The 24,378-nt window shown below is 42.8% G+C and overlaps 1 protein-coding gene across 1 annotated transcript in view; it reads left to right on the plus strand.

Annotated features, from left to right (window-relative positions):
• The window catches only part of TENM4 (teneurin transmembrane protein 4), a 338,371-nt gene that overhangs the window by 135,592 nt on the left and 178,401 nt on the right, over nt 1-24,378 (plus strand). The window contains exons 4-5 of the mRNA XM_035560436.1: nt 249-347; nt 2,395-2,630. Coding sequence (XP_035416329.1) covers nt 249-347; nt 2,395-2,630 — 335 coding nt within the window. The remainder of the gene's footprint in view (nt 1-248; nt 348-2,394; nt 2,631-24,378) is intronic.

The raw sequence follows: 24,378 nt of genomic DNA on the forward strand, positions 1-24,378 counted from the left end.
TTTTTTTATACATGCACATGTGCATGTGTGCTTATATGTGTGTATATGCATATAAATGCAGTGTATAGAGAGAGAAGTGAACATTCTTAGAAGCTATATATGTATATGTGTAGCATCTTATACATATAAATATATGGTCCATCATTCTAATTCCATGCACAACTGCACTATAACCATTGTGGTTTATGAGATCACACTTCATATATGCATGACTCACTGGCTTCATTCATGTTTCCATATGTATGTAGAAACATAGCAAAGCAGACATTCCTAGAGACATTGCAGGACAACCTCATTGAGATGGACATTCTCACCTCCTCCCGACATGACGGTGCTTACAATGATGGGTATGTGACACTTACGTGGTCTTCCTGTTTACTGTACAGTCATTATGATCCTTGCATGAAAGCATTTGGTCACATCCATGATGTTTAAGGGCAACACCATTGCTGGCCTCTTCCAAGACGGCTTTAAAAAAATGAGGTTCTGAAGCAATGTGTCCTGTACATATTAATGGCCGACTCATTAATATGCTAGTGATCCACAGCATTCCATTTGCTTTTTTTCCCCTTGTTTTGAAAGTCATTGCATTAGTAAGAAGTACCTACAGCAATTCTGAGTCCCGTATAAACCCAGATTAATTTAATTTTGATAATGATCTTAAACCATTATTGTGCTGGCAGCCTGATATTTCATTGTTAAGCTGGTATTTTTCACATACCTTATCACACGCAAGGTACAGAGTGACTACTAGTGGTATCTAAATTGAGCCTTTGATTTTGACTCAACCACCCATTCTGACATTTTTACTTAACTTTTAATCTCTTAACTTTTAAGTTATAAACAGCTTTTAACATGACAGTGCCAAAAACGTCACTCTTGTAGTGGCAGTTTCTAATTTGGTAGCCACCCTGAACTTAAGGTCTAACTGATGTGCTTGAGCACTGCAGGTACCTCTTTGCTCAGACCAGATACAACTGCCTAAACAAATACTTCCTGAAATACAGAAAAGTATCTGAGTCCTTGTACAAATGAATGTTTTGATGTAGAGCATTAGTAGAAATAATGAATCTTTCTCTAATGCTCAGCAGCCATGCTTTGAGTACCAATAAAACCATGGCTGTAATCGTGCAAACACCTGTTTCACAGAATTATATGTCACTTTATCCCGCACAAATCAGTGGCTTTTCTGCATGGTGATGTTTCTGCATGTGACATTTCCCCCCGTGACTGCACGAGTGACTTCAAGGGGAAAAGAGAGTCACGTCTGGTGTAATCCACTGGCTCGACTGACTCCCTTGGATCCATGCCGATCTGATTTCTGCTGGCTGCAAGTCTGGCCCCATAAACCACAGCAGAAGGTGCAAACTGCACGGGGGCTGCTTCTCAGTCCTCACAAGCAGCATTTGTGTTCGACATCGGCATGGTGAGAGGAGAGTCGGATCCCTTTCCCAAATTTCATTCCCACAACTGGAATGCCTTGCACTTCATCACGTCCCACCCAAAGCAGGTTTTCCATTCAGGATCCCCATGGAAGGAACTCCCATCGGGACATTTCATTTCAGGAGCTCATGAGCTGCAGTGGTTTTTGTTTGCGTTTTCATGAGTCCTCATGGGCTGGCTCTCAGGCTGCGGTTGCAGTAACGGGCAAAACACGGTGCCTCCCAACGTGTCACCGGACAGGAAACGCTGTTGCCATTGACAGTAATTCACACTTTTAAAAAAGAGGCATCAAACTAAGGTCCTTTGTGGAAGCAGGGGCCTCTCCCCTCTGTCCGCAGGCAAGACTCAAGCTCTGGATTTGATGCTTTCAGCCATACCCTTGTCCGACGCTTCCAGGCGGAGGCAGTGTGAATGTTCCCCTCTGTGACAATTTGGGTGCTATGGAATGGCTTAAGCTCTCCTCCCCCATCTCCATTCAGCGATGCAATACGAAAAACGCTCTCATGCAGTGATCAATGAATTGGTAAAGTCCCCCTTTTCCTTACTCCAACCTACGCTCCTGTTGCCTTCCAGCCGGGCCTTTCCCCGGGAGCGGGAGCAGGCCCTCGGTGCTGCCCGTGCCACCAGTCTGTCGTAGCTCTGCTTGGGGTTTCCGTGTCACCCCAACGCCAGCTTTTCCTCGGAGGGGCTCCTGCCCTTGGATGCCCTCTGTGGCATTGTTGGCGCTGGGTTTTGTTTTTTATTGTTCATTTGGTTTGGTTTTCCTTTACTCTGTGTGACTTGCCGTTGGTTTTTATTCTTCTCTTCCGTGCATGCCGTCCGTGTCTTTAGCCAGCATTATGTGGAGCTGCTTTCCTCGTCCCGGCAGCAGTCGCCATCCTCTCACCCCACGTCTCCCCCCTGCTTCAATTTGTGTGAGGAGTCACTTGCTGTCGGTCTTTCTTCCCTCAGGCACTTCCTGTTTAAACCTGGAGGCACTTCTCCCCTTTTTTGTACAACGTCGCCGGGATATCCCCTGACGTCCAGCACTGTGTACTCACCTCCCCCTAGGCCCCTTCCCAGAAGTACCTTCTCTAGGCCTGCCTTTAACCTGAAGAAACCCTATAAGTACTGTAACTGGAAATGCGCAGCTCTGAGTGCCATTGTCATCTCAGTCACACTGGTGATCCTCCTGGCATATTTCATAGGTAAGCTTATTTCTGTTTTGGTTTTTCTTTTTTTTTTTCTGCTTTTCTTTCTACAAATGCTTCTGCTTTCTACAAATTCACACACGATGCAAACGCTTGGGAACCAGAGGGTCAAACTCATGATACAGAGTAATGGGGAGATAAGGCCTCTGTTGACTTAATTGAGGTTGAAGTGCTACGGCAGGGAGCAATATTTGACCTAACGCATAAAGGAGCCAGAAGGGCTTAGCAGAGTGTAAGTCATATGCTGTCCTCCCTTTAAACCGAGCTGACTGCTCACTTTCTGCAGAGAAAAGCGTAACTGGAGTGAGACAAACACACCAGGTTGTCTAAAAACAACCAGAAAATTCTGATTAAAGCAGGCAGTGAGGTGCGTGTCATAATCACGGCCGCATCCAGGTCAGTGGGAATTCTCTGACACTGACTGACAGAGTCAGAACCAAAATCCTAACACTTTTTATTCTACCTTTTTGTGGCACATCGCATTCATTTAACCAACTATGTTGAAATTCTCAGGGTGGCCTGAAGGAATAGGGAAGGACTGAGTTTAGATTGTTGTCCAACAGAGCCTTTTTAAGTAGGAAGGATTGGGGACAATTTGCTATTTGGGTGGAGAAGCATTGTTGTTTTTTTCTTGAGCTGTGCATGGTCTGAATTTATGGGCCGTCAGCGTTCATTATGAAAGTAATTGAAACGTTAGAAGTGAAAATTGTATTTTGCCTTCTGTAAACTTGGGGTGTTAACGTTACTTTTCCTCAGTCAGAGCTGATATTTGTCTTACAAATGTCTTAGAAAGGTCCATTCCTCCACTCCTCTTGTAAGCTGTCAGCAGTGCAAACTCTAGTTGTCAGACACTTGGAGATGTGATCATAGGTAACAATGCCTGTGTCTCATGGCGCAAATGAGTCTTTTTGATTTCATAGTGGCTTCCTGTACACTAATGATCTATAAAAGGTTGTGGTTAGAATTACAAATCTTAGCCTGGATCGAAAGATTTTTGCTTTCATTTCACATGAGTATAATTAGCACTACCACAAAGGATTGCTTTTACTGTGCTCCTTTTATGTACACTTCTTTAATGACTGATACTTCTCCACTCCTGCCTTGTATCATACTTTGGTCACTTTCGTGCCTTCTGTAAGAGGAGCAGAAATGATTAATTAACCAACATTAAATCAGCAGCAGTTTGATGGAATATGCAGTCAATTTTCATCATTTGCTGTGTACATTTGGACTCGCCTTTCTCATTTGTCTGGTATTCTCCCTGTGCCCTGAACATGGTTCCTCTGGACATTATCTCAGTGTGTCAGAGGAGTATCGTTATAACTCAGAACAGCGGTGCCTGTTAATTCTGACGGAGGAGGTACATGCCATTTGATAGATAAAGAAGAGTTTGGTGGTTTGCCTCTTGCTGTTCTCCTTCTCAAACTCCTTTTTTGGAGTTTTGAGAAGGTCAGACTTTTAAAAATCACAGTTTAATGTGGCTGAAAAGTAGGTCCATTGAGTGATCTCCCTTTTTTTCCCCATTCAGATGAATTCTGTGGCATCCGCTAGGCTCCGTGGCTGGCTGGCAAGGTGCCAGAAATGCTGATCAGGTTGAACTGCTGTAATTATGGGTCATAATTACTAATTTCTAAAGGAACTATCAATTATTAAAAATCAAATTCGATGGTTCAATTCAGCATAAACATATTTAACAAAGGTTGTCTCTACCAGACCCAGCGTTCTAATCAACAAGCAAAAAGGCAGATATTTAATTAGATTTTGATGAAAAATTGTGTTTAATTTCAAGTATAATCAATTATTAATTACTGTAATGAGTGACTCTGGCGGGGTTTACTAATTAACTCATTTAAAAATTATGAATAACCTTTTCATTTGTAATTATTTTCTACATCCTGTCAAGTTGCAGATGAGAATTGTATCACCTAGCCCAAAAGGAAAAAAAGAAGAATCAGGGAGTCAAAATGTTTGTGCTTTCACTAAGTTAAGCTTAGACGTTTTGCATTCTGATAAAAACTACGCAGTTATTTACTGAACTGGTTCATTCTTTTAAATAACCAGGTCTGTTTGCAAAACAAGTGGTTGTTTTTCCTACAGTATTTTTTCCCCTGTTTTCGCTTAGTTGCATTTTCTTACAGATACATTTTCTCAGTTAAGCAGTATCTTGATCTTTTTGATGCCCCAGGGACCATCTGAGTGGTAAGGTGCAAGTGATCAGGAGCAGAAAGGGCTAATCTATATTACACCCTATCAAAGTTAGGAACATTACTTGCCACCCGTTCTTGTTGGTTAAAATAACCATAGAAGTTTAACGACCATTTTCATCCTGCAAAGCAAACTGATGTCATTGGAGAGACTTCCATTTAAGTGAGTGGGCTTTGGGTCAGGTCACAGAATCCTAGGATCCCCACAAGGCTGGTGGTGTCAGGCAGCTGCGGGTCCCTGTGGTGCCAGCCCTGCTCCAGCAGGGCCAGCCCGAGCAGGGGGCCCAGCCCCACGTCCAGGCGGCTGCTGGAGATCCCCAAGGAGGAGCCCCCCAGCCCATCTCTGGTCCCGTGACAGTGGTATAGCTTTTACTCTTTTTTTCTTTCTTTGTACACTGATTAGTTCATGGAAATACTTCAGAGTAATGTCTAGGGCTTCACAGCATCAAACATATCACAATCGTCTGTTTAAATATTAAAAATCACCCATTGATTCCTTACTTATCTATACAAGTGTATGGAGCTAGGGGCATCCAGAATTCTGCTCTTTCCAATACTTTTTGTGTGACAGATGCTCAGGCACAACTGTCATGGGTGACCATCTGAGGCAGGCAGAGCTGCATGTAAACAACGAGGCATTTGGTTGTTTCTGAAGTTCTTTGCTGAAGACAGTTCATCTTTTAAATTCATCTGAAACACTTGCTAACTCATTTGTTTAAGGCTAAAAGCCAGAGTTTCCATTTTTTAAGAAACACTTTTTCATAGAACCATAGAATCATAAAAAGGTTTGGGTTGGAAGGGACCTTAAAGCCCACCTAATTCCACCCCTGCCATGGTCAGGGACACGTCCCCTGAGTCCAGGCTGCCCCCAGCCCCACCCAGCCCAGCCTTGGGCACTGCCGGGGCTGGGGCACCCCCAGCTCCTCTGGGCAGCCTGGGCCAGGGCCTCAGCGCCCTCAGAGGGAAGAATTTCTTCCCAACGCCTCCCCGAAGCCTCCCCCCTGCCAGGCTCCAGCCGGTGCCCCTCGTCCTGTCCCCCCAGCCCTGACCAAGAGTCCCTCCCCAGCTTTCCTGTCCCCCTGCAGGCCCTGGCAGGCCGCTGGCAGCTCTCCCCGGGGCCTTCTCTTCCTCAGGCCCACCACCCCCAGCTCTCTCAGCCTGGCCCCACAGCAGAGTCCAGCTTCTCACCCCCCACCACCCCCAGGTCCCTCTCCTCAGGGCTGCTCTCCAGCCATTCCCTGCCCAGCCTGGATTTGGGCTTGGGATTTTGTGCTGGTTTTGCTCAGGTGGGCGGCCGAGCTCCACCACAACCGCTCTCTCACTCCCCCTCCTGAAAGAGGAACTGGGAGAAATTACAATGAAAAGGGCTCAAGGGTTGAGATAAGGACAGGGAGATCACGCAGTAATTATTGTGACGGGCAAAACAGACTCAGCATAGGGAGATAGTAAGATTTATTGCTAATTACTAACAAGCTAGAGAAGCGAGAAACAAAGGAAAGAATCCAAAAGCACCTGCTCCCCCATCCACCCTCTTCCACCTCCTCCCCCCCAAGCGGCGCAGGGGAACGAGGAATGGGGGTTATGGTCAGTCTATAGCGCTTCTTCTCTGCCACTCCTTCTCAGTCACTCTCATCCCCTGTGCTGTGGGGTCCCTCCCACGGGATGCAGTCCTTGCTGAACTGATCCGGCGTGGGCTGCCCACAGGCAGCAGCTCTTCAAGAACTGCTCCAGATACAGGTCCGTACCACGGGGTCCATCCCTCAGGAGCAAACTGCTCCAACCTGGATCCCCCACGGGCAGCAGCTCCTGCCAGGTCACCTGCTCCTGCGTGGTCTCCTCTCCACGGGCTACAGGTCGAGCCCAGAATCTGCTCCAGCAGGGGTCTTCCACAGGCCGCAGCCTCCGTCGGTGCAGGTCCACCTGCTCCACCGTGGTCTCCTCCACGGGCTGCAGCGTGGAACCCTGCTCCACCATGGTACTCCATGAGCTGCAGGGGGACAGCCTGCTTCACCATGGTCCTCACCACAGGCCGCAGGGGACTTCTGCTCCGGTGCCTGGAGCACCTCTCCCCCTCCTTCTTCACTGACCTTGGTGCCTGCAAGGCTGTTCCTCACTCCTCTCACTCTCCCAGCTGCTGTGTGGCGCAGCATTTTTTTTCCCCCCATCTTAAATATGCTCTCACTGAGGTGCAAAACAACATCGCTTATTGGCTCAGCTCTGGTCAGCAGTGGGGCCCTTACCAAACATGGGGCAGCTTCTAGATCCTTCTCACAGAAGCCACCCCTATGGCCCCCTGCTACCAAAACCTGGCGACGTAAACCCACTACAGATTTGTGCAGGACCTTGCACTTGGCCTTGGTGAACCTCATGAGGTTCACACAGCCCCACCTCTCAGCCTGTCCAGGCCCCTCTGGATACCATCCCTTCCCTCCGGTGTGCTGGAGGGGTTGGATGCAACCATCCAGCCAATTTCTTCCACAGCGAGTGGCCAATCCATCAGATCCATGTCTCTCCAATTTAGAGAGAAGGATATCATTCAGGACTGTGTGAAATGCTTTGCACAAGTCCAGTTAGATGACATCAGTTGCTCTTCCCCTATCCACAAGGCTGTAACCCCATCGTAGGCCACCAAATTTGCCAGGCACGACCCACTCTTAGTGAAGCCATGTCGGCTGTCACCAAGCACCTCCTTATTTTCCATGTGCGTTTGTTCTTAAATATATATATTTTTTAATAGTCTGAGGTTCACTAATCTTGCTGGGCTTTTTCAAAGAGGAGAGGAGGCATAAATAGAAGTCCCTGGAAGCTGAACGGCTGGTATCGTGTCAACATGGTGACCAAGCTTGAAGCTTTTGCAGGTCTGAGTCACTGGTCTTGAAAGATAATGACAAACAAAACATAACAGAGTGCATTAAGCACCAGAAGCGGGTTTTCATTTGAATTAACCAGTTTTTGATTGACTTGTTGCCACCTTTTCAAATATTCAAAGACACACACTACAGCAGCGACAACAATACGCATCGAAGTTTGGTGCACACACAGTTTATGCAAATCCCGGGAGCTCTACAGTCGCTTGTCTCGTGGGGTGAGAACACGAAAGAGAAAAGCAGCGGCAGATCGGGGCTGTAACATTAAAACAGCAGGGACAGCACCGCTGGAGCCACTGAAATGAAAGGCCTCTTTAAGCAGCTTGTAACTGACCTGCAAATTTGCTGTTCCAGGAGGTTGGGAAGAGACACCGCTTTAAAATTAAATTGTCCATTTTAGGATTTGTCCCTTCTACCGACATTCAAATGAGGAAAAATTTCCTGGCTTTTGCTGGGATGGGAAGGCGTCTGTATGGCAAGGAGCTCTGCCTTGGAGGGACAATTTAGAGACAGAGATAATACCATGAGGTGTGTTGCTATCTGAATACTTTGTCTGCACTTTCTGTACCTGGTAGATGCCAGGCCTGATAACACAGCTCTGTAAAGAGTCTCTGACATTGCTGCTCTACTTGGGAGGAAGATTTCTGAGTTTAGAAATAGAAAAGACCTGTTTGATTGTCCAGGTCTCCATGCCCAGCAGCTGTTTGGCTAGATCCGCGGAACGGTTTCTAAATGAATTAGTGATGGAGAATAGTTCCTTTCTTCTGAAACAGAAGGTATTATCCTGTGCCTGATGTACATTCCAGACGAGATGGGAGCACGATTTGATGTAGTTAGGCACTTGCAATTTTCCTATACTTAAGCATGTGTTGCGGTTGCATTGCATGAACAGCAAGAAAGATGGACATTTGATTTAAATTAAAGTTAGGGCTGGAAAACATATTATGAAGCCAAAACAGCCATTCGTTTGATTGGAGTCAGGTCTTGGTTCGTCTGAACTCCGTACAGATGCAGCTTCCCTTAAAGAACAGCGTTGCTTGCTATGGGCAAAATGCTTTGACAGTAAAACGGTGCTAGGGCTATGATGTGTTTATAAAGTGTCTTTCCTTTCATTGTCTGAAGATCACCCTGAAAGCTAACTTCAGCTGAGTTTCTCTTTGATTCTTTGATGATATGTAGTAAACCCAATTTAAAGCAGCTCTCCAAAGCTCTTAGCTATCTAACTGGTTAGCTGTGGATGTGTAACATACCAATTACTGTAGTGTTTACATGCCACTTGAGATCAATAGGAAAAGTTGCCATTGCTTAATGCTTAAAATTGAGCTATATTTATTCTATCTTTATGCCTTGATAGTAAGGTTTTTATTCAACTTAAAATATAAAGCAATTTATTACCGTACCAACAAGTTTCTTTCATTTTCTGCTTTCAGATTTCTTTTCTGATCCCAGATTAAGTTCTGTTTTGCTACTGTTCTGTTGCCATTTGTTCTTTTGATTCACAGGGATTTTTCAGTGTTTTCCACTTCCATCTTAAATAAAATGTAGAAATGGTAGTTCAACAATCTGTTCTAGCAAAGCCTTTACACTATGAAGTCAATCTGCCACCTAAAGAAGAGCTTCCAGGTCCTTTTTTGGTTCTTTCACATATTCCACAAACTACTGCACACTTGGTAACTTCGGGTCTCATTTTCTTCATTTCACCCTTCATCTACAAAAACTGTGAAATCCATTTTGAAAAGTGCTATGGTACCATCAGAAATATATTTTATGTACAGTAGATGTTTGTAAGACTCAACATTTCAGGATACTGGTTGAGAGGGACCATCATCACAACCGAGCACTGCCATTTTTATGTTATCTAGTAGTGCCTGAATTTGTGGCTTTTTTTTCTGTTAAAGCTGGTTTCTGTTGTGCCAAATGCATACGAGCACGCTTAGTGCCAGTCCCTCACTAAGAGTCTTACAATTTAAATGACATCTAGCTCTTTCTCTCCAGTTTTCCATTTTGAAGTAGATTAACATACCATCTGATCATGTCTCGTTGATGCAGTCTTAAAAACCTTTTTTAACTCCTTATACACAGTGACATTTGGGAAATGGGGGCCTTATTCTTCTCTTGAACATGCTCTTCTTAACCTGGAGTAACTCCATTTACTTTAGCACTGGTTCAAATGCAGTCAGAGTCAAGGGCATTGGTCCCGGTGTCTGCAACAGGAGCTGGACCAAGCCTAGAAAAGTCTCTCTATATTTTTATATATTCCTGATTATGGAGATTGATATGGTTAAAGACAAAATACTTCAAGAGAGGTGCTGACCTTCCATCCAGTTCTGAAAGATCACACTGCCTGTTCTGGTGCTGAGCTCCAAATTGTTTCGGGAAAGCTAAGACACAAGATGAGTCTCACCTACTTGGAGAGATGCTGTGAAAGGGAGCTTTCAGCTCATCTTTAAGTGCACGATTTCAGACTCTGTTTTGTTGTCTTTCATTGCAGCTTTAGGTGCATGGTGGTATTAATTGTAACTCCCATCTTGTTTTCCATCATCTGCAAAGTCAGGAAAAGCTGTTCGTATTATTAGAAGGCTGCGTGTGTCTTTTTTTGGTTTGGATTCTGCACTGTGTCTTTGGATAGCAGCCACTGTCATCTTTAAAGTTCAGAGGAAAGGAAGTACAAGTGATTTAACTGCAGCTTTAAAATATAGGTTATAAAGGTACAAGATCCTACTTTAAAGCTATTTTTGTGAAGATCAATTCATTCAGGTGGGTGGTAAAAAACTTACCATAGAAACTCCATTAAAGAACATTCACTGTTTCAACCTAGATAAGATCTGCAAGCTGACATTAAAAATGTTCGGATAGGAGAAATATGCGATGGTACAAACACTATTGAGAGAGAGATGCTGCCAGAAAATATTACTGGAAGAGGATATTAGAACATAATATAAACACTCTCATTTTACTAGAGCTGCCCAGTGTGCCAAGTGGGATAGGTATAAAAATAAGAAGTATTAAAATGTAGGTGGCATTGGATGGCAACACTTTCTGAAGCTCAGCAGAGGAACTGCTGCTTTGCAAAGCAGTTAGCACTCCTCCAGAGTCTACCCTGATATAGAGCATGTTCAACTACTGCATCTTTTACAAACTGGTTCGGTGTTTATTGGAAGTGAGAAGTAGTAGGAAGATTCCCTTAATTTTCCTTTAAATCATTTTCTTAATTGGTAATGTTAAAAGCCATAAATGCTTTTAGATCATGTAGTCTGACCTCTTAGGACGCTGCAAGTTGGTAAATTCCAGCTCCTTAATCCACCATTTTAACACAGATAAATCACATATCTACTTCAGATCATGGTTTCCCAACCTCGCTGTGCAAGGATCCCATTAGCTCTTTTGGGCTATGAAAATATTGAAAATAACATTGGACTTTTATTCAGACCCACTATCAATTGTTAAATTTCACCAGAAATTTTAACATTTCATGTTTTTTCACCAATCATGATGATTTTATAGCACTGCTATAGACAGCTGAGGAATATTTCTCTGTCACTGCCATCCCTAACTGAGCTTACTCTCATGACTAGTTACCCACACAAATGTCTGGTAATTAAAAACACTGAAAGAAAGCCCATTACAGAAAACGTTCTTTCTTTCTGCGCTACTTGCATATTGCTTTTTACTGTTGGAAAGTGCTTGTTTCTTTAGTCTGAAAGTCATCCTGCATTAAATCAAATGCTTTACAAAACTCTAATTGTGTCAAAATATGAGTAACTGTTTCTTAAGATCTATTTTTCGGAAAAGCAGTATAATTGGCCTGAGTTCCCACACATTCACTTTCGTTATTCTTCCTCGGATGAATTCGGTGTTTTGTTTTCCATTATTTTGTCTGTAATAGATGTCAGGCTACCCAGTGTAAGTGACTTGCATCTTCTTTTCCCTTCTTAAATATTTGCACAGCATTAACCCTGTTCTAATCTCTCGGTAGCTGGTTCAGTATTAGTCAGTGAGTCAGATTCCTCTTCTGCTAGCTCGTCTCATTTACTGGGTACAAGTTAAATGAGCCTGCAGATTTAAAAATGTTTGTCCTTGAATAGATGTAGTTTAATATAATTCTTGGTTATTAATGGACTGGAAAAAAAAGTTATTTCCTGTGAAATAATTGCATTATCCTAGTTATTTTCAAAAACCAGAACAAAAATACTTACTGAACATTTTAGCCTTTATTAAAACATTATTAACCATTTCCCCATCTCCATCAAGTAAATAGCTAAATTGTTGCTCAGTTTACTGGGTTTCAATACACTTAAAAAATGTTCTATTGTTCTTTCTTTTTTCAGGCCATGGATTTTTTTTCTTCATGTCTTCAGCTTCCTTTATCAACTTCCTGCATGGTCTTAGATTTATATAGATTACTCCCTCGTTCCCTGTTGTTCTGTTTTGTTTCGTTTTTTTCTTATATATTACTTTTTTATTTCTGCTTATTGTTTTATTTTGACACTGAATGAAGAGGTCCGTTTGTCAAAGTCGGATCCTCTTTCATCACTGTGGGATCTTGGGGAGAATGGCTTCCTTTTAGAAGCAGACCACCGGTATGATTGAGTCTGGAACTGGTCGAAAGGGGACCGAGGCTGTATACCCAGAGGGCTCCGTCTGATCCTGAGGTTTGCATCAATGCCTCATGAAACCAGGCATCAGTCACGTAACACCACAGTTAGCCCTTTAGCTGCCTGATCCCTTCTTAAATTTAAGAATGTTTAATGCAAGGAGGGATGAGTTTAATTTCCCTCTCTTTTTAGTAAATGGCAAGATATGAGCTCTCAACTTTTATAAGCTTTTATCAGTTGCTTTTAGTGAGTTTTTATAGTTGCCGTAAGCCCCCAGAAAAGAAAATAACAGCATGCTGACACCGAAAGTGCTGACCTTGCCTTTATGGCAGTGGCACAGATGTGCTGCTATAATCTTCATTTCACGGCTTAGGTTGACCTTTGCACACAGACACTGAAAAGAAATCAATTTTACAGATCTTAATATCTACTGGAAGGAGTTCTCCTCAAGTTTGTATTTTTATTTCATACTAATTAGTATGAAATAGTTATTAGTTATAGTTATTAGTTAATAGTTGTAGAAATAGTTATTAGTTAATAGTTATTAGTATTAAATTAGTATACTAATTAGTATGAAATAACATAATTTCATTGCAGTTAAGTGGAGAGAGAAAGAAAGAAACGTTTCCAGTAATGGGCTTTCCTTCAGTTTTTTTAAATACCGTACGTTAGTGTGGGTAACTAGACAGAAGAGGAAGCTCAGTTAGGGATGTCAGTGGCAGTGAAAAGCATTTCTGAGTTATACTTCAGTGTTTCTCTCCCATCCTTTTCTAGCATAAATTAGAAGATGGCTTCGAACCCTTATCTGCAGCCATGTCATACGTTTCTGTTGGATGCGTGCAGCGAGGCATTCTCTGAGGTTTGTTTTTACCTGTAGTTAAAGCTGAGATATGTGGTAGGTACACATCTTTACAGTGCTAAGTGAAGTGTTGCAGTTAAGTATATCACCTAGATAACATACCAGATGACCTCTAACATACAGAACAAGATGTCCAACCCGCTCTTTGCCTCTGTGACAAGATTTCAACATCACTGCTTCTGCTGAAACTTAAAAGCTCCAAAAGGACCGCTTGCACAGTTCACTTTGAGATACCAGAATCTAGTGCTCAATCAATAGGTAGGTGGAGGTTGTTGAAGCCCTGTTTAAATGAAAATCTGATAAACTCTCCCACCATCACCGGCCTTCCTTGACTTCCTCGTTATTTCATTTTGTCATACCTTAAATTCCTGTCCTTGCCGCAGTCAGAAGCTTTTGCCTAGGGAGATGATGAGAACAGCATATGTTTGCTGTTATCAGCTATGGTAGCACATAGCACAGCAGCAGCATCGCACCTTGCTTGCCTGGTACAACTGTACCATCACTTCATTATGTAAAGAGACTCTTTAAAAAGCAAAGCAGAACAAGGCAGTTAGCAGAGAGGATGGTTATGCTTGCACTATGGACTTATAAAGGAACTCTAATTCGATGATCAGTGGAGCAGAATTTCTTTCAGTTATAGTAAAAATTATAATGAAATCAAACATCAAACGGTCTTTCTAGGGCTTTTGGTGGAAAGAAAAAATACAGAACACTCAAATCTAAGCATAATGATATCGCAAATGGTATTAATACCAGTGGTCAGCAGCAGTTTATTTATATTAGTGCACCTTCTCCAATCAAGGTGGGTCATGGTCTACTCCAGGTTGTGACATAAGTGTATCTGGGACCATTCCAGGAATCCAGCTGGTCCAGACTGGGTCCATTTCTGTTCTCCTGACCTCTCGTGGATGGTCACAGCCAAAGAGATCTGTAGAGGACGATTTCTGGTCCTTCCTAGCAAGGATTCCTATGCTCAGGAATTCAAGTGCTGACTGACCAGAGCCAAAATCATGGCAGAGTTCGTTCTAACAAATCAATTCTTTGGACTTCCAAGTTTCACTGCTTGGGGATATTTCTTGGTAGTGTTTAATTCTCTAGTATCAATGTAGTTTTGGGGGATGAAGGGTCAAGGCAGAGCACGATGCCCCTGACCAAGCACGTTGGTACATTTTGTTTAAGGATGAGACAAAATGACCATGGCCAAAGTGATCACAAGCAAACAGATCCTAAACAGACTTGTGGAAGACAGGTTCTGGATCTCCACTGCCAGCGCAGTCATCAACTTACACAAAATTTTGCCCTTCAACCTACAGTTATTCTGTGCTCTTATTGCAGAAGAGTAGAGGTAGCAGCGAATGGTGACAGCTCTTTTCTATTAGACAGAACAAACAATAGTGTGTGCTTTATCACATTCCTGGTCCACACAGAGTTGGCTGCCATAAAACTAGAAAACCTGAGTTCACACATGCTCAGGAGGGACCTATTTAGAGTACTGTAGCAAAATTGTCTGCACTGAGTGTATTCTTCCACTTTCCAACCCCCTCCTACTGCTACCAACCAGGCTGCATATATGGCATCCCCAGAAAGCAATTGAACGTGCTACAATGCTGGAGTTGCCAGGGTTGAGTGGCAATCTCTGTGCAATTGTTCTGCTCAGCACTGGGCCAGTGGAAAAAAGAAATAGCCTGTGATGAGAGAATTAAAGGCTATTACAGGGTACATATGCATACAGGAGCTGATCTAAAATCACACACGCAATCTTAATTCTGTTCTTCGCTCACTTCTGAGCGCTTGACTTGGCGAACTTTGAGTTTCTTTAGTAAATGCTTTTTTTTTAGGTGTAATTAAATATAAAGATGGCTGTGGGCCTTTTAAGAGAGCGCTGTGGGTTGCACTTGCCAGCACTTGCCTTAATCTATGTGCTGGATTTAGTTCTAAGTCCAAGGGAACGAATCATCGGGTTGTGTTAAGTTTCGTTACTGAGAGAGCTTTTCACACTGATCTGAACCATTCACTTAGATTTATAGTACCTCAAAGCACTGGGCTGGGTTTTGCCCATGGTGTCTGGGCAGAAAAAAAAATAAAAAAATCTAGTGTCATTAATTGTGCTGTGTCACCCAGTTTATCAGCTTTCTCAGACTGTACATTTGTATCCATTTGCTGAGCTTTCGTACACAAAAAAAGAATAAATCCCTCTCCAAATGAACTGTTGGAACAATCTGCTTCTTTTTCAAGTTCATATAAAGAAAATTAGAAACTAAATTAAAAGATTGTTAGCCTGCTTTAAACATACCCATGTGTTTGTCATGGCCAAAGCAGTTAAAACAGTAAGATACCCCTAAATACGTGTGCAGATGATTTTTTTTTCAGATCTCTTCAAAAAGCCACCAAGCCAATCGTATTCAGCTTTAGGATTCAGGTTTGACGATGGAGCACTCTCTGCCCCGATCTACAAAACGTGTAAATTCGTGCTTCATTTAAAGCACCTCCATCACACTCTTGTAGTCACTGGATTCACTCAAGCTAAGTACAGCTTACGTTAAACCTGTGCTTTGGGTATCGAGGGATTCAGAGACTGCCGTTTCGTTCATTTTTCTTACATCAACTAGCACAGCCCAGTGGGGCCTCCAGTGCTATTTCAACCTGCACGGTGACTAATGCAGTTTTCAGCTGATTTTAGGATTAAACCATAAGCAGCACTCTCAACTCATTTTACTCATCTTCAGAATAAAATTCAGGAGGATTGATGAGCTGACAAGCCATCTGACAGATCCGTTCACTCATCAAATTATACAGGAATGTTTCGATCTCAGCCCCTAAGCTGGGATACTAAACGTAACCTCTGATCCCACCTCTTATGCTGGGGTGAAGGTAACAGATTGTTTGTGATTTTGGAGCAACAAAACTATGTCTTTCAGACTTTAAGCAACCTATTATACTAATTTGGAAAAGCGGATTTTCTCACGATATCTGGCAGAACTAATAAGGAAGGAAGCATGTGAGAGGTTGTTGATTTACCTATGTAAATTACACCCTTTTAAACCAGGATCTCACAGTTTATAAGCGTGTAATGAAATGGTGTTTGTAAAATTATACTGTCCACAACAGGTTAGCCCAGAATTTTAGTAGTTGCAAAGCAAGGTAGGAGGCCTTGTGGTAGGGCTGCCTGTCCTCATTTCTCTAATTGAAGTGAGTAGCCCGATGGGAAAACCATTATTTCTAATATTATATACACAAATTAAAACTCCATTTAGAGGTACAGTGGGACCATCTTATAATTGACTTTGATCGCGAAGAAATATCTCAGTAATATTTATAGTAATATGGTCTCTGCCAGAAAGGGTATCTAGAAGGGAAAATATTATTTTACTGAGAAAGGGCTGAGCACGTGTAACACCAAATTTACTAGAGCTGTGGGGGCTGGAATAAGCTGCTTTGGTGCAGTAAGCTGCCTAATAGCAGCAAAATGTTGCTGAGATCCATCCTTCAACGTCCTATTCTGCTTTCACAATGGCAAAGGAAATTACAGATTGTATTTAAGCAGGCAGCTCCCTGGATAAGCCACAACACCTTTATGTCATTTTTTTTTTCCTATAGGTTGACACTTTAAAAAATCCTCCTAAAAATACCCGTAAAAATATGCTAAGCATTTAAAATTGCAGTTTTCTACCCTGTAGGAGATGAGAAGCATCCAGCAAGCTACTATAGCACTGGAGGGGCCAGTGATCATCTATTAGCAGTCTGAATGGACAGGCAATCACTTGAAAGTCTTTGATCCCCAGGGGTAATTAGGAAGACATTGAATAGGAAGTGCTGACTCTTTGCATCGAACAAACATTGAGTTTAACTGCTTCATTTTATAACGTCTTCCTCCCAGTCACTTCCTTGAAGGTTTCAAAGAAATGTGATGCTTCAGCTGGAAGCTTTTTTTTCTTCCCTATTAAGAGCAATTGAGGACTAAATTAAAATATAAAGTGTTCTCCTAAGAAGGGACTAATACTATTTGGTAGACCATCTGCTTCTGTCTTGGAAATCTTTGGTACAGCTCTTCAGTGAGGAGGGGTCAGAGAATAAATGGTGTGTGTCAAATCGAAGCAAGTGAACGCCTTTGCAGCCAGGAATTTAGGTGATTAACACCATGCTTTGTTTCCCTGAGAGGTAGTTCCTACTCTGGTGGCAACATTTTCAGAGGTAGGAAGCTCTCAGTCGTTTGAATTCCTTCTTTGCAGGTTGTGATTTTGGCTGGGGGAAAGAGGAAACCCAGGCTCCCTTCTGGTGCTTTCATAGTTTGACATCTGAATGTAGAGGAATGGCCAAGCAATAAAAAAAAAAAAAAAAGACACAATTATCTCTCTATTTAGCACCTAAATCCTTCATCCTACTCGCTTCACCCAGGGACAGGCAGTAAGGGTTCTCCATTTCTCAGCATGAAGAATTTGCAGCCTGGCCTAACAGAGTGTCTTTATCCCCAGCCGATGAAGAAGGCTTGTAAAACCTTTTTTTTTCTCACTGGAGCTGGATCACTGAGCAATCAGGGAAGGGGCCAGCCAGGGAGCTTACAATAAAGGGCATTACCCTAAACGTCCCTCTTTGTTTTGTTCTGTTTTGTTTTTCTAAGTGATTGCCCTGTGACAAATAAACCAACAGGGCAGGAAGCAGAACCGTGGGACCTCCCAGCCACAGGCTGTGTCTTCACTTAAACAACACGCAATCAATCTGTCTTTGGGGCTCTGGTCTTCGAGGCCTCTTAATTTTGCATTTCCAGGCCTGGGTTCAGCTGGGCTGTGTGCAGGGTTCTCTGCTCCCACATGGTGGGCAGGTTCACGTCCGTCTGGCCAGGGGGTGATTTCTCAAGTCGGGTTTTCCATTCCATAAATAAGTGCTCTAAGCCATGAAAGGAGGGCATTTACCCATAAGAAATAACTCCAGATGCTGGTAACGTCGCAGAGAGCTGTGCAGTTTTCAGTCCCAAGGTAACCGCAAAAGTCCGTGCAGGAACTACGCTCTCTTTGTCCCGCAGCGTCTGGCTCAGTGACCAGGTATTTACAGGGGAAAGGTGTGAATTCACAATATTACAGACCACTGGGGTCTGCAGTAAGGATACCGGACTTCAATTCCAGGCCCGAGAGCTTGTTTAGTACTTGGGCATTAAATTGCTTCAGCATCAGAGCCCCATGCCTTTAGATGAGGTCCCACAAGGAGCCAGGACTTGGCCTGACAAGCAAGGAGAGCAGGTACGATACACCACATCCAGGCTTGCTGCTCTTACCCCCTTCTGACACCAGAAGGGCCACAGGACACACTTTGATCCTCGATGTCTGCCGTGTTGGCATGTCCTGCCTCTCCAAGCCACAGAAACATTGTCCAGCACGGAAACAGAAACAGCAATGAAAGAGAAAAACAAACTGGTTGTTTTCTTTCTCTAATGTTTGTTTTGCCGCTTCCATTCTCCTTAATCTTGCGCGCCTCTTCCTTGATTTATTGAAGATTGACAAACCAGTGATTATTTCATGCTGAAAGGCTCCTTTTCATAACACTGAATGTCACAAAAATATGATTAATTCTGCAACAGTCAATTCTCCCACTTCTACAGAAATCATATAATTTCAGTGTAGAGAGAGAGTTATCCAGATAATTACAGTCAAGTTTATTCCAGAGACAGGAGTGAAAGCAATACATTTACTTGAGTCAAAATTAGCCCTGAGTAATTCAGTGGAGGAATTCAGCTTTTTTTTTTTTTTTTTTTCAATTAGGAGAAAAAGTAAAACTCAGGTCTCATTTTCGAAAGTGTGTTATTATAAGACTGATTGTTGAACCTGGAGGTTAAAGAGGAATGTGTAAGCACCACGTATCTCATGCTTGATTCCGCAAAAAGACGGGGGAGCAAAGAAACAAAATACTTAAGACATCTTCTTAACCACTGACTGAGCTCCAGCTGTTTTTCCTATTCCCTTTCTTTCTTTGCTTTCCTTTGCTCTCTCTGAATCTTCCCTCTTTTTCTTGGTTTCTAACCTGTATTTTTCTCACCTTCCTCCTTTTTCTTCCCCATCTTTATTCTTGTTCGTTATGGCACCAGTGCCTCTCACATTGTCTTTTCCCACTTTTTTTGCCCCATGCTGCACTGGGGGACTTTGGAAAACCATTCTCCCTACCAGCAGCACTCCTTTGGCTTGTTTTATTTCAGATTAGAAGCCCCAAAGACTTTCTGTCTTGCCTGACTGCTCTCTGGGCTCCGTGTAAATCCAGGCTGTGCACCACGCTCGTGCTGCTGCTGATTCACTCCTTGCTTTTGTTGAGCTTCCGTTCAGAGAAACTCTTTTTTTTTTTTTCACTGTTCAGGGCAAGATCATAAAACAATTGTTATTTTCTTCATTCATTAGCTTCTCGAGGAGCTTCGGCCGGGTGAGGAATCGCTAAGGCAGCAGTAGCTTCAGGACATAGCTCGGGGAGGACAGGAGAGGAGGCAGCAGCAGAGCCTGTGAGAATGCATTTAGCAAACACCAGAGAAGCAGCCGGTGGCTTCGGCCGTAGCCTTAATTTCAAACATCGTAATTGATTGGTTTGGTTATTTATTACACTTAGCTTGCCGCCTTGGGCAAAGCAACAAGCTAATAAAGGGCCAGCAGTGTGTTTTTCATTTTTTTTTGCTGACTGGTGTGGTTTCTGGGGGTCTCATATGCTTCAGTAAGCACGTCTTGTCTTTTCTTCTCCCTGTGATCTATCACAATCATCTGCCTCTCTCGGCGAACTCCTTCGCTCCATCAACCTGTCCCAAATGATGTCCATTCTGTTGAGCATGTGAATTATTATCTTTGTCCGTTTTCACCCGAAATGCTCTTCCAGTTTCTTTGTTCTCTGCTCTGCTGAGTAAGATGTTTTGACTTCAGGGTTTCGCTGTGTCATAAGCAAGCGGCAATAATACCAAGATGCCCCAAAGCCCAGGTTTCGTGAGAGCAAACTTTGAAAGGGTGTTCCTCTTTATTTGGCTCAACACCATCGGCTAATGTTGCTTATGGTCTCCACAAGCTGCTGTAGAGTAGGAATAATGCGATGCCGAAGAGAATAATGTGTTAAAACCTGAAGAATCATGATCCTGAATATTTGGTGCCACCAGCATGAACTTTGATTTATTTGGGTGGTTAAGTAGCTCATCTGATGCTAAAGCTGTTTGTAAATTTGCTTTGCTCAAGCGAATCTGAGCCCAGCAAATGAATAGCCACATCACACCGCCGTGGATGAATTGCTGAGCTCAGCAGAGCCATCAAACCCTGAAAGGACTGTGGAGTTTGACTCCCTTCTTTTGCCCACCAAGAAGGCAGCCAGAGACGCCGCAGGACTGAGGACAAGGCTGTTTATTCTGCCACGGAAAACTCTGTTACCCATTCAGCAAGGTTCGGGGCACTTTTTGCTGGCGTGTAGCTATCGTTAAAAGTGTGCAAGCGTGCTCGGTGTCAAAACATGAGCATAATGAGCCAGATGTCCCAGATGCCTTTACCACATCATCGGAATTGTTGGTGCTGAAACGGCCCAGAGAGCACACACGCGGCGTTTCCCCAAAGTATTGTTTCCATTTCAAGGGAAGGCAGACAAAAGAGTTTTATTAGCCATGGGGAATGTAACCAAAGCTTCTGCAAAGAGCATGTCAGGAGGCTTCCCAGGCAGTGAAAGCTACATGGTATTTTACAAAAGGGTACGCTCTAATGGTTGTTAATTGCAGTGTGCTCTTTTAATACATGGGGAGCCTTCAATATCTGAATATCTACTGAGCAGCATGGTGGGGAGGGACATGGGGGCTTTTAGGAAGGCACTTGCTCTTTGAGAGCCACATCTTATATCTAGCTGAGCAGAGGAAAAAAAAAAAAAAAAGCCAAAGAGAAAATGTCAGCAGTGGGTTCAATTGACCTGGAGACTGAGAACATCAGGAATCCCAAACCATTTTTACAGCCTTAACTTTGCTTTTAGGAACATTAACACTTCAAAGTATGTGACTGTGTTTCTCATCTATGTTTCCAGGGTTTTTCCTTGATTATGGTCTTTTTTTTTTCCCCACACGAAAGAACTTTGCATCAGTTTAGCACAGAACTAGGTTGATTTGTGCTGTCCTAAAACCTTTAAACAACTGTGTGCATCAACAGTTTTACACATCCCACTGAGATTTAGAGACCCAAAGCATCCACTGCTGTTACTGCTTGACTTTTTAGCATGAGTATGGCACTTAGAGGTAAAGCAGAAGACTGAATCTTTCATCAGCTTGTAAATCAGATAGTGTTGGTATTTGGTAGATAGTAATGATAAATACTTAGCCAGGAGATTTCCTAGTAACATACATAACACCAGAGTGTGTTTCCAAAGCAAACTGGACTTCTTGTTCTGGTTTCTGAAAGGCTTTTGTGGTTATTACTCACCTGCAGCAGAAATTATGTGCTATTTGTCTTACGGTTGTGAATATTTATAGGTTTTTATATTGTTTGGAAACATCAAATTAGAAAGTCTTAATGGAGCATGAAGTGTAAGCTTTTGCATTGTTTTCTGGATTTTTTTAAAGCCACTTAGTAATCAAATGCTGTTCAAATAGTTCTCTATTTCTCAGATTTTTGCACTTTTGTATGCATGGTGTGCATACATCTCATTCTCATAAGGCATGTGTGCGATGTTGGGATCAAGGCACACGAAGCTTTTTGCTTCAGGAAAATCTATTAACCAAAGACAAAAGTTGACATGTTAATGCAGGCCCGTATGATAACATGGATACTTTCATCTGTGTGTGATAGTACAGACAGCATCGTTGTTACCTATAATTCTGTCATATTTTCTAGATTGGGACATTGTAAGATACTTTGCAAACGTTTAGGAATGAATGGTGACATGGAACCATGATTCACTTGCTCAGGGAGATGGATAATACCCAGAAAAGTCACAGCACTTCCAGACTACGAGCTGTGTCCTTTGACTGAAGCACGGTTTTCTCTTCCTAAGACATTTCCTCTCAAGTGTTTTTAATGCATTTTGCATGCCTGTAAGAAATGCTCATAGTCTTCCCTCTGCACCCAAAACAATGCTGACTTCTTCACCTTCATTTTCATGCAGTAAAGAATGATGTACAAGCAACAAATTCCTACTGAGGACAGGAGGCACTTACGCTGTAATAGCCAAGAGTGTGTCAAATGGTCTAGTGAAAAAGCCATTGGTTCAATTCATGCCTGAGCCAGTGATGCCTGGTATGAATTCATGCAGGTCGTTGTAATCTGAAGGCATCTGGTAGATGGAGTTGGAATTAAGCACTTAGGTCAGCAGAGGCATCTGGACTGCTTGCTGTCAAGGACTGCCTGAGTTTGGAGGGGTGAAGAAGACAGGTTTCATTCTGCTCTGACTACAAACACCCGCGTGGTTAACATGGGAACCCACACTAAGAGCTCTGCAGCATCTGGGGAGCACTCTGGTCCCTGGAGAGGTCCAGTCTGGACGGCGTGTTCAGGCAGCATCTGGTACTGGGCTTACACAAAACCTGCTGGAGGATGGGTGCATGCAACACTTGTAGGGCTCGTGAACCTGTGAGCACAGAGTAAGTTAAGGGGACTAACACACGGTCTCCTTCAAATGTCCAGAGAAGTGAACTGAGTCAGTCCTCTAATCCGATATACTTCTCTTTTTGCTTTCTGTGAAGTAGAAATAACAGATTCCCACCTGATGAGGTTTTATGAGGTTGAAAGCTGTGAACTTGTGTCCAGTCAGCCTGGTGAGGATGAGGGCCATATAAGCACAAAGATACTATGCAAACATAGCAATGCCAAACGCTTGATACAAATTCTTTGCTCCCAGCCTGATTTCTTCTCTTCCCTTGCACGGTATCTCTGCCAAATATTCTCCCTTCAGATCGAAATGCTGGCCACTGCCCGAAGTGTCCTGGGTGCATCACCAGTTGTGCTGGTAGTATTCCTTCTGGGTACGTGTACTTGGATAAACACATTTGGGCTGTGACCAGCTCCCTGGGAGACTTCCCTTGCTGCTTGGGGGTTTTAGGAGAGTATTTTCTTTCCTAATGACCCAGACTTTGTTAACAATCCCAGGCCCAGTTTACATGGTAAAATGAGACGTTTGTTCTCCTTGTTTTGTGATGTTGTGTTAGTGCAAAGACAAGTTTATTCATGTTAGTAAATGATAGATGACCTAATTGAGACTGAAGTGGAAAAAAGTCACTGATTTCGCTAAATTGCCTAAACATGCCATTTTTGGAGAACTACTCCGATTACTTTTCAATCATCTTGAAAAGATTGTTCCTGATGCACAGGTTTAAATAAACTAACCACGTGTCCCTGTCAGTGTTTGCCAAGCTCAGATGTACCTTTGTGAACAAAATGAGAAATATATAAAATGGAAATGCTCTTATTTCTGCACTGTTTTTGACTCTTTTTGTTTATGCTAAATGGCTGTGATTCTAGTGCCATTGCTCAATTTCTTGGAGAAATTGTAGAGTAAAATATCAAGGCACTCCCTTAGAAAAGAAATGTCATTCCAAGTGTAGCAAATATCAGATCATTTAGCTGTAGAGAGCCTGGAGCTAAGCTGGATCCTGATTGAATATGAAATGTTTATGTTGGGGAAGGAAGAACTGATACGGAAAGCCATGTTGTTTTGCTTTCTGTTTTCAAGGGGCAACCATTAGTTGTGTAAGCATACAATTTTCCATACTCCACATACATGTGTTTGCTTTTTAAGCATTCTGTCTTGTTCCTTAACTTCACCTGTCTTTATGTAATGGCTTGAAATAGATTCATGTGTACACTGGATGACTTTGCACGGCTGAGAAACCTAGAGAGAGCTATGTCCTGGTGTCACACAAATCTAAGTGGTGCTCCTTGTGTTCGAACCTTGAGGATGTATCTTTGATCTGCATAGGGGAAGCTGAATTGTACTGAGGAGCGCTCACTCGTGGTCATGTTGCATTCCTGGTGCTGAGCACAAAGGGATCTCTTCAAGATTGATCTAAAATTGCATTAAGTTTTTCTTGGTCTTAGGAAAAACTGTCAGAGGGGCTTGTGTGTTTAATTGATGGGTTAAAAAAGAAAAAAGAACCTACATAATATGCTTTGACTACAGCAAAGCAAACCAAAGAGCAATTTCCTAGGATCTATTGGTATGCTGAGAAATAATACCCCTTGTATTTTCATGTTCACTGCATCGTCACCACAGCCTTGGGAGTTTTCTGAAACACGGTGCCCG

This window comes from Cygnus atratus, chromosome 1, assembly GCF_013377495.2.
Source record: "Cygnus atratus isolate AKBS03 ecotype Queensland, Australia chromosome 1, CAtr_DNAZoo_HiC_assembly, whole genome shotgun sequence".
Taxonomy (NCBI): Eukaryota; Metazoa; Chordata; class Aves; order Anseriformes; family Anatidae; genus Cygnus; species Cygnus atratus.